Source organism: Dioscorea cayenensis, chromosome 7 (assembly GCF_009730915.1).
Source record: "Dioscorea cayenensis subsp. rotundata cultivar TDr96_F1 chromosome 7, TDr96_F1_v2_PseudoChromosome.rev07_lg8_w22 25.fasta, whole genome shotgun sequence".
NCBI lineage: Eukaryota > Viridiplantae > Streptophyta > Magnoliopsida > Dioscoreales > Dioscoreaceae > Dioscorea > Dioscorea cayenensis.
The window spans coordinates 25076937-25093199 of record NC_052477.1 but is presented as its reverse complement, the minus strand read 5'-3'; the positions used below and the strand labels follow the sequence as shown (position 1 = coordinate 25093199).

General features: G+C 34.0%; 2 protein-coding genes across 3 annotated transcripts; one reads left to right on the top strand and one right to left on the bottom strand.

Moving 5' to 3' along the window:
• Positions 1-6294: 6294 nt before the first annotated feature.
• LOC120264287 (transcription factor TGA2.2-like) lies at positions 6295-14007 on the top strand. Of its 2 annotated transcripts, XM_039272086.1 has the most exons (12): positions 6295-6728; positions 7309-7412; positions 8048-8121; positions 8205-8402; positions 10672-10749; positions 10834-10893; positions 11815-11904; positions 12008-12085; positions 12213-12264; positions 12716-12987; positions 13262-13507; positions 13620-14007. In XM_039272086.1, the coding sequence occupies exons 1-12, from the start codon at positions 6688-6690 to the stop codon at positions 13764-13766; spliced, it is 1440 nt and encodes a 479-aa protein (XP_039128020.1). In that variant the 5' UTR covers positions 6295-6687; the 3' UTR covers positions 13767-14007. The 2 variants fall into 2 exon arrangements, with proteins under 2 accessions (XP_039128020.1, XP_039128021.1); XM_039272087.1 differs by lacking the exon at positions 11815-11904 and having other exon boundaries at positions 6299-6728.
• Positions 14008-15759: 1752 nt separating this feature from the next.
• Positions 15760-16263, bottom strand: LOC120265592 (splicing factor 3B subunit 6-like protein). The gene has a single exon (XM_039273535.1). It carries the CDS (start codon positions 16261-16263, stop codon positions 15889-15891), a length of 375 nt encoding a protein of 124 aa, XP_039129469.1. The 3' UTR covers positions 15760-15888.

The window sequence follows — 16263 nt, the reverse complement described above, 5'->3', positions numbered from 1 at the left end:
AATTCATAAATAATTTTTTTTTTGAATGATCACAAAATAGAAAAAATGGTTGATTAGGATTAATAGCATTTTAGGTAGCCAAAAATACTATTTCCTTGGGGAATATAAAAAGTTTTTCATGTAAAATGTAATTTTTTTATGGAGAAAATTGATGCAATCAAACAACAAATAAGATTTTTTCCATAGAAAATATTACATTTTCCATGGAAAATAGGAGCAATCAAACAACAAAATAAAAATTTTCCATAAATAATTCTTGATTTTCTAGTCAGAAAATGATGCCAATCAAAAACCATTTTTTTTGTTTTCCATGGAAAATATTCTATAGAAAAATTTTCTTTTCCACATATTTTTCATGTTGTAATCAAACACAGCCTAAAACTATGATCATTTCTTCATTTAGACTTAGTTGCAGTATTGCTTTTTATGCTTGGTTGTACTTAGTTGTACTTAGTTGTATGGTTGACCTTTGTTATCAAATTTTTAAAATGTTAGATATGATTCTTATTTTTATTTATTTTTTTAATATTTAACTCATTAATTTTTAAGAACCACATACTCTAAACTGATTTGAGGTAAGATATTGGGGCCTTTACAAAAGGTAGAGTTCTTGTAGAGAGTGTTTGTTTTATATAGATAAAGATTTGAACTTTAGATACTTAAATAATCTAAAGCTCAGTTTGGCTAATGAGAGTGGTTCCCATGGACTTCCAGCCTTTGTTACATACTCTCCTTTGGTATGTAACAAAGGGATGAATATTTATTTCTTAAAGGAGTGGAACTCTTTTCACAAAGTAATCCCACACCCCTGTGAATCGGTGCGATTGAGTAATCCTCTTCGAGAAAAAAATAATTTTTTCTAAGATATGTTTTTTTCTCTTTTTATAGCTTCATGATACTTTACTCACCTTCTTCTCTATAACCCAAACTCTTGTAATCTTTTTCGTGACCCATTCCTATTCCCTTCTTTCTCATTGTCATTCCTATTTCATAATCTAAACAGTCCTAAGTCAATATTCTTTGAACCAATTTTGTTAATATATATGTCTTTTCCATTAGTTTTGATTTATCTACATTTAAAATGCATGATATAAAATTAATAATGATTTTATATTTTTGAAAACATACTATTATTTTATCAATTTTTTTTAATCATTTTCACATCATATAAACCGTCTTAAAAGTTTTAAAAAATATTTTAATTAAGAAAATTGATAAAATATTCATATTTCTATTTCTCACATGAGTCGATGTGCACAAATAAGATTAAACTTCCCATTATACAGAATAAGAGTGTGTGATATATTTAAAAAACTCATACATATACCTCTGCCTGGCAGTTCATTTACTTTGAAAAACATAATAAAAAATAAAAATATAGCACTGAACTTTTTTTTTTATAATACAGTAACTAAAATTATTAAAAACTAGAACACAAAATCCACCTTAAACATGTAAAAATTATAGAGTTAAAAACAAATATTAAGATAAATATAAATTCTTAATTTCATAATAAAAAATGAAAACATCAATACAAGCCGCAATAAAAAACTTTAAATTAATTTATTATGTTTTTTTTTTCAAAAGTAGAAACATATTCCTTCTATTTTACCAATAAAAAGACACAAACAAACATATACGCAGATAGAGGTGCAAACTGGGTCGTCTTGGGCCCGAGCCCAGGCACGGCCCGAAAGACGGTTTGGGCGTGCACGGCTCGGCACGATCGACTACGATGCTCGGGCTAGGGTGGCATGGCCCATATCCATGGGTCGTCTTGAGCCCTGGGCCACCAGACGACCCGCCACAGTGCATGCCCGTAGCACGACCCGCCAATTTTTTTTCCCTAACTAATTTAAATATTGGAAAATGACTATTGTAGCCCCTTTAACAACTATAAAACGGCTAGTTTTTAAGGCTATTTTAGACTTTAAAATATAATTACTTTTTTACCCTTTTTAACAACAATAAACGGCTAGTTTACAAGGGTATTTTGGGAATTAGAAAATTTTAAAAAACCTATAAATACCTTCAAACACTTATATATTTCTCCATACCAAATTACTCATTCTTGTTCTAATCTCTCAAGCATTAAAGACTCCAAGCTCTCTTAGTTCTCACTCTCTTCAAGTTCAAGATTTGAAGTTTGTCAAATTCTGCTCAAGTGTTTCATCAATCCGGCAATTCCCCCACCTTTTCATCAATTCATCAATTCGGAATTTTCAAGAAATCCATGAATTAAATTTACATCATCAAGGTTGAGGTAACCCTAAACCCTTTTTTTATTTTTTATAATGGCCGGCTCTCCCAATTTTCCTTTCGATACACCTTTTTTTTTAATGAAAACAACTCCGAAAATTTTGATGATTCACAGCCTAAGCCTGAGCCTGTTACTGAATCCCCTAATATGGGAGCATCTAGTAACAAGCCTCAAACAAGCACAAGAAAAAGAACTTCGGGTGTATAGCAATTTTATAATATTGTTGAAATTCCAAACAAAGGGACTCATGCTGTTTGTAAAAAAATGCAAAAAAGATTTTTCTTGTCAAACTTCGGGTGGAACGGGTCATTTGAAAAGGCATGCCGACAAACATACTACTAATCAAAATGATCCTTCCCAAACACAAATTAGTTTTGCAAATTCAAGTATTGGAACTTTTGTTTTTTCCAATGAAATGCAAGAAAATGGATTGCAAAAATTTATTGTTCAAAAATGAACAACCTTTTTTTATCTTGTTGAAAAATCTCGCATTTATAAAAAAATGCAAGTTAAGGGTTTTAATCCGAATTTTAAATCCGTTTCAAGGACTACTATGAGAAAGTATTGTCTTATTATTTATGAAGAATATAAAGAAAAATTAATTTCTGAAATGTTTAAAGGTTTATTTAAAATTTCTCTTACTTCCGATATTTGTTCTCAAAATAATTCCGATTATCTTTGTGTTACCGCACATTATATTGATAATAATTGGACTTTGCAAAAACGTATTTTGAGTTTTATTGAGTTAGAATACCAACATACCGCATGTAATATTGCCGGTTACATCATGCGTACTATTAATGAGTACAAAATTGAGAAATTTTGTATTTTCAATCACTCTTGGCAATGCTTCGGCAAATAATTGTGCCGTTGATATGTTACATTTGCATTTAGAGCCTATGTTTTCCAGAAATTTTTTTCATGTTCGTTGTATATCCCATATATTAAATTTATGTGTTAGAGATGGTTTAAAAATTATTGATCCTCATATTCATAAAGTTAGAGGAGCTATCTTATATGCAACAAAAGCTTCTTCACGAAGGCATGAATTCAAAAGATTTTGTAGGCAAATGGGGAAAAAATATAAAAAAATTATTTCCGATGTTCCTCATAGGTGGAATTCAACGTATAATATGTTGAATTGTGCTTATGATTATAAAGATATTCTTACAATGTATTGCCATGAGTTTTTTCCTGACCTTGGAATTACTAATTATGATTGTGAAGTTTGCTATATGATAAAGGAGTTTTTGGAAATTTTTAATTCCGCAACTAATTTTTTTTCCGGTATTTATTATCCTACTACTTTTATGACTATTTCTCATTTATATTATATTAGTGAAATTTTTGCAAAATATAGATGTGATCCTAATTTTGCTCCCATTGTTGCTCCTATGGAATTAGAATTTAAAAAAATATTTTTGCAAAAAAATCAACCCTCTTCCCGTTTTTATCTATGTTTCTTGATCCCCGTTTTAAAATTGATGGTACTTTTTGTATGATTGATTTTTATGATGAAAACATGGGACTTGATCATTCAATTTTCAAAGATGAATATCGTTCTTTGCTTCATGATATGTATAATGAATATAACCATACATATGGAAGTCGATGAGCTTCTACTTTTGCCGGAGATTTTGAAAATTCTTCTTCACTTTCCAAAACTAAATCTCCGGCCGATCTTATAAATATGATTAGAAGAAAATCTACAAATGCTTCTGCTTCTTCTTCTTCTTCTTCTTCTTCTTCTTCTTCTTCTTCTTCTAGTACTAGTTCTTTGCATGAATTAAATCTTTTTTTAAAATAATAATTTTAATGATTTTCTTACTACCGAAGAAATTAATAACTTTAATATTTTCTCATGGTGGAAATAAGAAGAACATAGCTATCCCGTGCTAGCCGCTATGACACGTGATCTACTAACTCCACTGATGTCTACAGTAGCGTCGGAGTCTTGTTTTAGTGCAGAAAAAAAGGGTACTCGATGATAAGAGGGCGTGAACCAAGAAACAGTGCAAATGTGCATATGTCTGAAGGATTGGTTAGAAGCAGAAGATAGGTTACAAGAACAACAAATACATGAAGAAGGTAGTGATACCGGAGAGGGACTTACACCATCGAGTGTTCAACTTCAACCCGTATTGATGAAGAAATAGATTAATCAAATGAAGTTTGAAGTTTGTAATTTTCTAAATTGTTTTCGAAGTTTGTAATTTTCTAAATTGTTTCGAAGTTTGTAATTTTCTAAGTTGTTTTCATAGTTTTTAAATAAAATGACAATTTTTTTCCTATATCAATTTGTAATTTATTTTTAGTTTATCTCTATTTTTTCTATGTAATTTTATTTTCTAATATTATGTTAAATTTTTAAAAATTATCTTTTTTGTATTCATGTAAATTTAAATTTTTTGCATATTTTTAATTATTTTTTCTATAGTCTTTATGTGTTGTATATTTTTTACAATCAAGAAACTTATATTTTATGATATTTAGATTTTTTAAAAAATTTCTTTAATTTTTAGTATTTTTAAAGGATTTTATACAATTTTTACAATAATCTTAAAGAATTTATATTTTAAAATAAAAAAAGTGGGCCGGCCGGCCTAGCCCAGTTGATTTGGGACCGTGCCACGGGCTGGGTTAACCCCCTTGTATGGTGGGCTGTACCGGTCTGGCTCGATTGCAAAGCCGGGTCGTGTGGGCCTGAGCACGTACAGTGCTCGGGCCGCACCGTGTCCCGGCAGTGCCAGCCCATCCTGCAACTCTAACGCAGATATCAACCAAGTAAAGCGTGTGAATCACGAGGCAAAAAGGAACGGCCAAAACCACCGATCCAAACAAAGCACTGCTATAAACTGCGACGCTGTCCAATCCCAAACAGCAAATCCCATTAATAAGAAACGGATGAGATTGAGATCCCTGACTCACCGCGTTTCTGACAACCCTTTGTCCCCACTGCGCCGCGGTAACTATCACTTCTGCTCTCCAGCTCAAAAGACCAGCAGTTAAAACTAATCCATTTCTCTTTATTTATTCCCCCCTATAAAACTTTAAAAATATATTTTATTAATAAAAAAAGTTAACTAAATTACTTTTAAATCCGGTAATTTATCTCTTGTTTGTTAACCTCAACCCGGGGAAATGAACTAGACTCTCCCATTATAGAGACAATTCATTTATCATTTTTTTTTAATTATTATTTAATTATATTTTTAATGAGCGGACAAATCACATAGGCAAAAGACTTGTATAAATTAAAAAGATTAAACACTTTATCTATATATACTCTTTACTTTACATTAAGTTTGAACATATTTTTTTTAAAATAACACAGACACTATCATGCAAAAAGTTCAGTATCAATAAATCAAGAAGCTGATAACTAATTAAAATATTTTTTTATTTCGTTTTAATTATCACATGCACCCTTTGTACAAATAGTAAGGAGTTATGATATTTTTATTTTTATTAAAAATATTTACTTTTTATTAATTCAAAAGAAAAAAATAAAATTAAAAAAAATAATTAATACTTATAAAATTTTTAAAGGTGGTAATTAATTTTTAAATATGACAGTTAATATGAGAGGGGGAGTACTTTTATAAAAATATTTTGATTACAAAATATGTTTTATCTTCACAAGTGAGGCTAAAAAAAAATAATTTATTATTTTTTTAAAAATTAGTGGCGGTGTTGACTGTTGAGTCGATATTAAATTAAACTTTCTTATTAGTTAAACTAAGTAATTTCTTTTGTCCAAAGCTTTGCCACTTAAAAACCGGTTTAGAAGTGTTTTAACCACCTAGGAAAACACCAAAAACCAAATTTTATATTTTGCCAAGGGGTTGCAAGAAAAAAATCCCGTAGAGTAAAACAAGACGGTGAAAATAGAGTTCACTGCATGAGCTAAATGCTAATGAAGAAGAAGAACAAATAAATAAAATAAAATAAAATAAAATAAAATAAAATAAAAGCATCGAAAAGTGAAATTTTGAGAAAACGACGTCTAGAGATTTGGAATGATCCTCACAATAAAAAAGCGAGAAAAACCCAAACGCATTCCAAAGCTCACCAGGGTGGCCAAGTTCGGAGCTAAGCACCCCTGATCCATTCTAGGGTTTCGGCGAGGTCGCTGAAGGTTCTTTTCTCCGTTTTTCCGGTGGAATCGCAGCTTTTCTTGCTGATAGGGTTGGGGTCTGAGGGGTTTTTAGGTGGTGGTTTCTAGGGTTTGCTTTGGCGGTACGGATAAGGGTTGGAGAGGCGTCGGTGTCGGGTTTTTATTGGGGGATTAGGTGGGTTTCTTTTGGGGTTTCGGGGTTGATTGCAAACGCGTTGTGGTGGGGATTTGGTGATTGTGATGAGGATGATTGAGGGGAAGTAGGAGGGGTGGGGTTAGAGTGGAAGATGTTAAGGAGGCGGCGTGCGGGATGCCAAGCTTCGTCAACTCTTTGCCTGCGGCTCATGCAATGTATGCTGATCTTATCTTGATCTTTATGTCTTTTGAATTTCTTTGTTTTTTAGTTAGTAAAGGTTTGAGCTTTGATAATCGCTTTCCTGTGGGAAAGGTGGGGGCTTTATTCGGTTTGATCTTTATTACTTGTTAGCATCTCCTTGTGTGCATTTATACTGAGAGGGCCATTGTTGTGCTTGATGTTGTTACCTATCTGTCTTGTAGATATCTGTATCAGATATTGGTAGGTAATGTGTAGTAAGTTTTACCTAATGTTTCTTGAAGAATGAGTTTAGGAGAGATGTTACCAAACAGGGCTTAGTGCTAAACTCCAGTTGATGAGTTGACTTTTGGATATTAATATCAATTCGATGAAATGAATAAGCAAATTTATATTCTTCTTGTTGTTTAAATGAATCAGTAGAATATTCAATTTCTGCAGGAGGTCTCTTATTTCTTTGTTCAATGTCTCCAACTGTTGCTGTTTGTTTTGCTTCGCAAACTTTGTTGGCCTATATTGGTTATTTTTTTTTAATTCTACATTTGACATAGTTTTCCTGCTTTTTTTTCCCCCATTTGGCGGTTCTGTATTTGTTAGTGACCCAGAAGAAAACAATATGCACCCTTCTAGAGCTTCTGACTTTGGAGTGCTTCAACAGACCATTGGATTTCGTGTAGAGGATGCAGCTATACTAAATCAAGGTATGCATTGTTATCTTTACTTCGAATTCCAAGTGGCTCTGTGTTGCTATAGTATTGTTGTAGATATTTTCTTTTCTCAATCTCGTATAACAGTTTAAAAGGTTTGCTGCGTGTTTTCTGCTTTCTCAAGGTTTTGTTTTGTTTTTTTTTTTGCTCTTGTTATACATTAGACATTGAGTTGGGTGGGCCTGAAATTGACGCAGTGGATTTGCAGTTCTATATCGAGTAAAAAGTACACAATAATTTCAATAGATTATTTCTCTTCTACAAAACCTAAAATAAGTATTTATAGGAGCCTAGACTAAGGAAAAAATAGTAAATAAAACTAAAATAATTACAAAATGATAGATAAATAAATAAACTAAAATAACCAATAAAGCTAAGATAATTATAAAATACTAAATAAAAAACTACTTTAAAGGTTTAAAATTTAAAAATCTTAAATCATTAGAAGATTTCTTTCACCATGCTGCGTTAGGGGCCTAAATGCAAGGAAGTTCAGCCAAAAAATAATCTAATTTCTTTGTGAAAAGTAGCTAATGGGATGACAAAGTATATGTAACTCTTTTATTCAAATCCTTTCAAATTATCAAATCTACTTTGTCAGGTCTGTGTGCTTTCTTTTTTATTTGCAGGCACTGTGATTGATCCAAAATCTGATAGTCAGGCTGGTCCTAGTGACACTCTTCAATTTGGTGCTTATAGTAAGGTACAAAAAACCATATTCTTTGTTTTTCTATGCTTGTTGCTGGGTAAAAATAATTGCAACTGATTTAGTTTGTCTAATTACAGCCTCTTGCTCCAACGGATATTGCTTCTCTAGTGTCTACAGTTAGGCCTTTGACATTGCCACAACAAAGGGGGCAACAACCTAATCTGGCATCAGTGTCTAGTGGCCACTTTGATAACTGGGGTGACTCGACCATGGCTGATACGAGCCCCAGAACTGATACTTCAACGGATGTGGACCATGATGACAAAAATCAAAGGGTATATCTTTCCTATGTGTTGCTGTTAGTTTCTGTGTGTGAATAGTTGAAAGCCTGTGTAGACTGCTCTCCTCCTTTTTTCTCGGTTTCAAGGTTTATCAGCCCATCGCATTTATCATCTCCATTAGGGCCAAGCATGTTGTTTGCTACTATCTGTAAAAATGCTTGGGCTATAAATTCACTGGTTAGCTGGTGCAATCATTTTTACAAAACGGCAAGTTTAGTTAAAACTTGCCATATCTAGTGCACTTATTAGTTTAACTTCTACTCTAGAACAAATCATAGCTATACATATTATTGGAAAGTTGAGCTGACATGCTCAGTTTCCTTGCCAAATTAGTGGAGCTATATTTTACATTAACATGTCTTTCCTGCATGTAATTGAAATGCTGATCAGTAGATCATTTTTAACTCTGGATACCTTTCTGCTATCATGGTGGTGGCATACCTTCAACTTGTTTTAGACATTGAAGTACAAAGTTATTCAGGGTTATTCTCATATGCATTCATTTTTCTTGTGTTATTCTAGTTTAATTGGTTTGGAGCATTACGAGTAAGACTTAATGGTTTGCAATAAATATTGATGATGCAAGTTTCAAGGTCTTTGTATGACATGTGGTGTTTTTCTTAATTTAGGTTTTTTACCTGCCATTAAGATAGATGGGTCTGACATGATGCATGAAGTGCTTTGATTTCCCATCTAGTTAAATTGGTGGGTTATAGGACATTGAAAATTTCTATTTTCAGGCGTACTTGCCATTTACTATACCACATTGCTAAAGTTGGAGTGGTTGGTTACTAGGGTCTTTATTTTTTGCTCCCTTTTGATGGAAAGGCAATTAGGACCATGAGGTGTTTCAGAAAGTCTTGAGTCACTAATGTATTTACAGTTTGCGTGTGATCCTATGTCCCTTTATTGGGCAGTATACGACAATCTATTGCCTTCAGTACCCATTCCCGTTTCAAAGATGCACTTCTTTTTAATATCTTCTTTTAGTTGAGGTTTTTGGAGACCTGCAGGTGAAGTCTACTTAAATGGAAAGATAATTATTTAATTACAGAAAGTGAATAAGACCATTAAAGAAATGTTTGGTGGTTTAAATTAGCTTCATTTGATTAATATATGCCTAAAAAAAGTGTTTATATTGATTCTACTACTTTAATGTAGTATTAATATTTAAGACATCAAAGACCAGAATCTTCTCTGAGTTTCATGATTGAATAATTTCTCTTTTGTTTGTTTGCAAGAAATCCCTTGGAACCACTGGGTATGGTTATTAGATAATCAAGGGAACTTGCAAGTTGTGGTTTGTGGTGCTGAGGTTGATCAAAAGTGCAGGTGGGGATGAAGGTGATTTAGTTCTAAAAATTTTATACTAACGCTGCAATATTTCCAAGAAATTCTCTATATTATTTGTGGAGGACCCTAAGGTGTATTTGTTTGTAACTGCTTCTATTGTTATTTTATCTAATGCCTAATTTGGCAAACAAATTCATCCAAAACATTGAATCATAGATTGACTTGTGTTTATATCAAACAAGCATCACTACTAGTGGTGAAGAATGTCCTAAGTTTAATTGGTGTCCCTGTTCTTTCCATATTTACATACCTATACATGTATAATTTGATTTACTTCTGAAACACTTTTGGTGAGTTGTTATTCGATCAACATAAGATTAGTTTATAAACAGACTGTTTGTTAATCTAGCTACTTTGTGTTGAGCTGCCACTGAAGGTGCTGTCACATAGACAATAGTAAGGGTACTGCTTACCATACTATAATAATGGGCTATAGTCGATTGTTACCATTATTTATTGATTTGATTGTTACCATTATTTATTGATTTGATTGTTACCATTATTTATTGATTTGATTGTTACCATTATTTATTGATTTGAAACCATAGAATCTGAACTTGTGCTGGTGTGTAAATGGTTGGCTGAGGATTGCATCATAAATGTTTTGATTGTCAGAAATCTTAGTCCTTTATGTTTAAAATTCTATCAATACTTTGTCCTTACTGTCTTGTATTTAACTTCTATTTTTGTTGCTTCTTCAGTTCTGTTTTCGAATCTTGAGTTTTCTTATGCTCTGTTTGTCTTTTGAATTAACCTCTGGATATTGGAAAAATAAGCGAGGGACATATCGGATATGTACGGTGTGACACAGACAGAAACTCATTTATGTGTGCATAAAAATTGGAGATTTCATGATCTGTACTGTTCACGCACTACAAATTTGAAGACTAACACGTTTTTTACTTTGCAGTTTGATCAAGGGCAACCAGTAGCTGTTGTCCCTTCTGATTCAAGTGATCGATCAAAGGAGAAGACTGGGGATCAGAAAGTAATTGATTTGTTATTTCAACCACTATCTTTGTTTGTATCGATTAAAGTAGTCTGAGCTACTTCAGCTTCATTTTGAATGCAGACACTTCGTCGGCTGGCTCAAAATCGTGAGGCTGCTCGGAAAAGTCGCTTGAGGAAAAAGGTATTAGATTTTCAATTCCGGTTTTGACTGTCCATTTTCACCCATTAGCATGATAATGCTTCTTGTGAGATTTTGTAGACATTCATGCATTGTGGTTGTAGGAAGTACGAACCATTGTTATGCCAAAGTGTTCTGATACCTATTTGGTTACCACTTCGTAATGACAATATAGAATTGATGAGTGGAAATTGTCACATGCTTTTATGTGGTGGGAAAACATGTTGTATCTTCACATGTTAAGGATATCAATTGTTTTTGGGGAGGTATTGGTATTATTAATTATATAATGTTTGCCTGTCAAGTTATATTGGTTTATGGGCCTTAATTTGCCCCTACAACAACTCGTATTTGGTCTCGCCAATTTGAATTTACGAAGGGGCTTACTGATGGTGTAATGGTTCTAATCCACACAAAAGGTACTATATTTTCTGAATTGTGAGTCAAATCAACAGGGCAGTAGGACTGGTCCCTGTTAGTTAGTGGTAAAATCTGTTAAATCAGTAATTTAAGAGAAGCATCCTATAAGAAAATTGTTCAATTGATTTGTTGTCATTTATTATTGGATTGCATTGTTATAATTTTGCTCTTAAACTATATGGTCTGGAATCTGGACTAAACATGATAAACTAATTCATAAAACACTTATTATTGAGAGGAAAACATTTAATTAACTCACATCCTTGCATGAAGGTATAACACACTTAATTTGACCCTGTATTCAAATATGCATTTATTTTTTTTTTTGCTGGATGAAACCCTTATTTATGGATCAACTTATGTTGAACCAGTGAATAAAGTTGCAATAAATGCCCTATTGGTTTGTGTTTTAGTTCCACCATCTTGAGCTGTATTCACATCATAGGCAGTTATCTTAGACATATTGAAACTTTTTTCTGATGTTGAGTTTGGAATATTATGCAGTATGTTGACTGCATTTTTTCCTTGGATGGACTGTGGTTTTGTACCCCTGATACAAGTGTTTTCCATCATCTTTGGATTATTACAGGAATGGTATTTATGTGCTGAAGTACATTAATGCTAATTTGTTTGGAAAATTGTTTAAGCATCTTCTTTGAGTTATTGATGTAATGATCAAATTTTTATAAATATATAGGCGTATGTGCAACAACTTGAGAGTAGCAGGCTGAAGCTTACCCAGCTAGAACAGGAGCTCCAAAGAGCTCGGCAGCAGGTATGATCCGAACATCATTTCTTATTGTCTTATTGTCTTTCTCTAAGTTATCAGCGCAATTTCCATTAATTCATTGTATTCGTGGGCCATGATTTAAGATTGCTAATCTTTGTGACATCCTCTGCAGGGCATTTTTATTTCTAGTTCAGGAGACCAGGCCCATTCCATGAGTGGAAATGGTATATAGCATCTAGCTCATTCAGTTTATTTATTTATTTGTTTTATTATTTATTATTTTAATTTTAAATTTATTTCCTTTTCTTATAAATGGACAAGCATATCTTATGCAGGTTAATGGTTGAAATGCTATTTATGACATGATAAAATTGCATTTAATTATATTATCTGGTGAAATTTTTTGATGAACTAGCTTTAATTGAAGTTCTTCGTAATGTTCATTACTGAAATGGCGCTCACTCCAAGGGGAACTTATATGGGTTAAGGCATGGAACATTTTGTGGGTCTCTTTGGGGTTGAGCAGCTATACCATATGCTGAAAGTGAATTACTTGGACAGATTGAATGTATCATCATATCTTGGCTTTGATATATATACACTATGCCATGTGGATAATTGTTCATATGCCTTACATTTTAGCAACTATTCAAGAATTCTGTATTTGTCTTTCAGGGGCAATGACCTTTGACATAGAGTATGCGCGATGGCTGGATGAACATAATAGGCAGATAAGTGAGTTAAGATCTGCAGTCAACTCTCATGCAAGTGACAATGATCTCCGTTCCATTGTTGATGGAATCATGGCACACTATGATGACATCTTTAAACTGAAAAGTGCTGCTGCCAAGGCTGATGTCTTCCATTTGTTATCTGGCATGTGGAAGACACCAGCAGAAAGGTGTTTTCTATGGCTCGGAGGCTTCCGGTCATCTGAGCTTCTTAAGGTTTACTGATTCACTTCTCTCACTAGCCCTAAGGAAATATAGTGCATCTTCAAAGGCCGGTCTAAATTTGTTTCATGAACATTGAGATGCTTGTTAGTGGGATAGAAGTTATCTTTATATAAAATTGTCTTTGCAAGTTCTCGAATTTCCAGCATGTTTCCAAAAGTCAGCAATGTTGCTCCATTGGTATTTAGGTTTCTGTTTATATGACTTATGGAACTTTGCAGCCATAATAGATTGTTCAGTCAAATCTAATTATACTGTAACATTGCAGCTACTTACTCGTCAGCTGGAGCCTCTCACAGAGCAGCAGTTGGCCGGGATTTGCAACCTTCAGCAGTCGTCACAACAAGCAGAAGATGCACTTTCACAAGGAATGGAAGCATTGCAACAGTCATTGGCAGAAACTTTGGCTGGGTCTCTTGGGCCGTCAGGGTCTTCAGGAAATGTTGCTAATTACATGGGTCAGATGGCAATGGCGATGGGAAAGCTGGGGACCCTTGAAAATTTTATCCGCCAGGTGAGGCTTTTGACCTTTTTGATTGCGTTAATAAAGATGTTCGCCATCCTGCAATCTTCTCTAATTGCGCTAGCTCTTAAAAATATTACAATACATTTGCTGTGATAACCAGGCTGACAATCTTCGGCAGCAAACCCTGCAACAAATGCACCGGATATTGACAACACGCCAGTCTGCACGTGCGCTTCTTGCTATAAATGATTATTTCTCAAGATTACGGGCCTTGAGTTCTCTCTGGCTTGCTCGGCCGAAGGAATGAAGGTGGCAGCAAACTAATTCATAGAGGTCTTGTTGGCCATAACAAGCTGTTAGTTTGACTAGTGGATGCAATTTATGAATGAGGCTTGACCTGGAGAATTCAGCTCACTGGTGGGTCTAATGTATCTTGTACACATCTCTATCTATGATAGGGTCTCAAACATCTCATGTTGTACCATTCTGTGTATGTTGAGTTACAGTGTATTTCAACTATATTAATGACCCAGGTTTTATTGTTTGCACTTATAAATGTTCTGAGAAAGCTTGAATCTTAGGGTTTTTTGTTTTATTTTTATTTTTTTGAGCAAAAAGCTTAGAGCTAAAGAAAAGGAAAACGAACAAGAACTAAGAAACAGAAAACAAAAGAAGAGTTGGCGACTGGCTCAGAGGTCTTCAATCCATTTCGGACGGTGACCTCTGAAGAAGAGAGAAAGATGTGGGTTGCGGCTACCATAAGCAGCCAGTTCATCAGCAATGGAGTTCTCCTCTTTTGGAATGATAGTCATGAAAATGTCTGGAAAGGATTTCAGCATCAGTTTTAGCTTTTGAATCATCACATTTGATCTCCAGGCGATGCAGGGGTGAAGGTTTTGAATTAGCTGTGCAATCCCAGGACAATCACAGCAAACTTTAAGAGAATGATGAGATGAAGCAGAACATATTTCAGCCTGAAATAAATGAAAAGGAGAGAAAAAGAATAGGGTGCAACCTGCTTTCATGGGCTTTCAAGCCATGCATCATTCACAACAATTATTAACATCTTTTGACAATAAGCAGAACAATTGGATGATACATCACTTTACATAGCTATGTGTGATACATCACTTTATATTGCTATAAAACCAGCCAACTATGTTAATGATGCACAACTAAAGGCAATAGATGACCGTAATTTCCAAACAGAAGCCTGGTTTAGCCTTGATTAATGAGTAGTATTTACACTTGAAAACAACTGATACACAGATGGAGTAACAAACTTCAAACTCTTACTAATTAACTTTCAACTGAAAATGCCGCAAAACTGATGTATGCTGCTTCACATTAAGAATTTGAAAAAAAGACCGCCAAAGGAAATGCTAACATCATAAATTCATGTTTTACATACATCTGAAGTTAGCTACTATGTAAACCTTCTTGTGAATTGGTAATAATTAGAATCAACTCTTTTGATGACATGCTGAACCACTTCTTCTACATCAGACATCAGCATGTTCTACACAATCATCCAAGTATCATAAACAGTGCAATCAAGGTTTCCTTGCTACACACAAAAATACAGAAAAAGAAGCAGCTCACACTGGATTTCCAAGATATTTTGCAATAATTAAAAATCTCCATTACTGCAACGTATAAATTTACCTTTCGTTCAATTAAGATGCATTGAATTTACATCTTTTTAAACAAGTTAACCAAATAGGAAAAAAGAAGAAGGATTTTCTTTGGTCCTGAAAAAGCCAGGTCCAGCTTCTAAACTTCTAAGCAAAAATATTGCTGTACATATAAGCTCATAACTTGTGGCCAGAACATCAATACTTCAATAACATAGTGAAAGTGTTCTCATTAGAAGTTGGTATTTCAAACTCTTACTACTCTAAATGATAATAGTTTCATCCTCCTTTGTTTCATGTCATAACTTAAGAACTTCATGGAGAGGCTTTGTATTCCTCCACCGTTCACCAAAAACTATGTTCCACATACCCTAGCCCTAGGTTAACAAACAAATTCCTTAAAAGAAATTATCCTCCAAATTTACACAATCTATACTACATCTCCAACAATGGCTATCACTAAGATCAAATACTACCCTGATAGTCAAGCCAATAGAACTCACACCAAAACTTATTGTCAAACAAGATTGCAATCAAATCAACCAATCAATCAAACTAGATTACATAATATATATGTATATATAGCGCAAACAAAACATCAAATTTGGGAGTTTTGTAAGCAACCATAAAAACAAAAAGAACATGCTGACAATTCATCAAAACAAGTTATGGTAAATGTAACATATCATTGCAAAACCAGAGTTCTAATCCAAAAAAGTCAATAATACATCAGTCAAATCCAATCATTATAAGAGATACACAAACAAAAGAGTGGCAGAGAGACCAACCAAACTACTACTTATCTTTGGATGATAGCCCATACTTCTCTTGCATCTTCATGATCTCTTCCTCCTTCTTCTTCGTGTCCTGCTTCTTTGACATCTTGGCTTGCTGGTAATAAAGGACGATGAGGTAGCGATTGGCGACGTTGAAGCCCGAGAGATGGTCGACTGCGGTCTTGGCGTCGTAGATGTCCTCGTAGACAACGAAGGCTGTGCCGCGAGTGTCCTTGTTTGTGCCCAGCCGGATCTGGCGGATTGCTCCATATTTGCCGAAGATATCGTACATCTCCTCGCTCGAGATGTTGAACGGGAGGTTGCGCACGTAAAGCACACGGTTCACCTCCGGCGGAAGCCGAGTGTTCCCCTTCCTCAAGCTTATCGTCGCCAT

Excerpts from the sequence above, each read along its gene's own strand:
- LOC120264287 (XM_039272086.1), top strand. The coding sequence starts at position 6,688 with ATGCCAAGCTTCGTCAACTCTTTGCCTGCGGCTCATGCAAT. Across the intron at positions 10,894-11,814 it reads AAAGTCGCTTGAGGAAAAAG|TATGTTGACTGCATTTTTTC; the intron begins GTATTAGATTTT and ends AATATTATGCAG. Across the intron at positions 12,988-13,261 it reads GGTCATCTGAGCTTCTTAAG|CTACTTACTCGTCAGCTGGA; the intron begins GTTTACTGATTC and ends GTAACATTGCAG.
- LOC120265592 (XM_039273535.1), bottom strand. The coding sequence starts at position 16,263 with ATGGCGACGATAAGCTTGAGGAAGGGGAACACTCGGCTTCCGCCGGAG.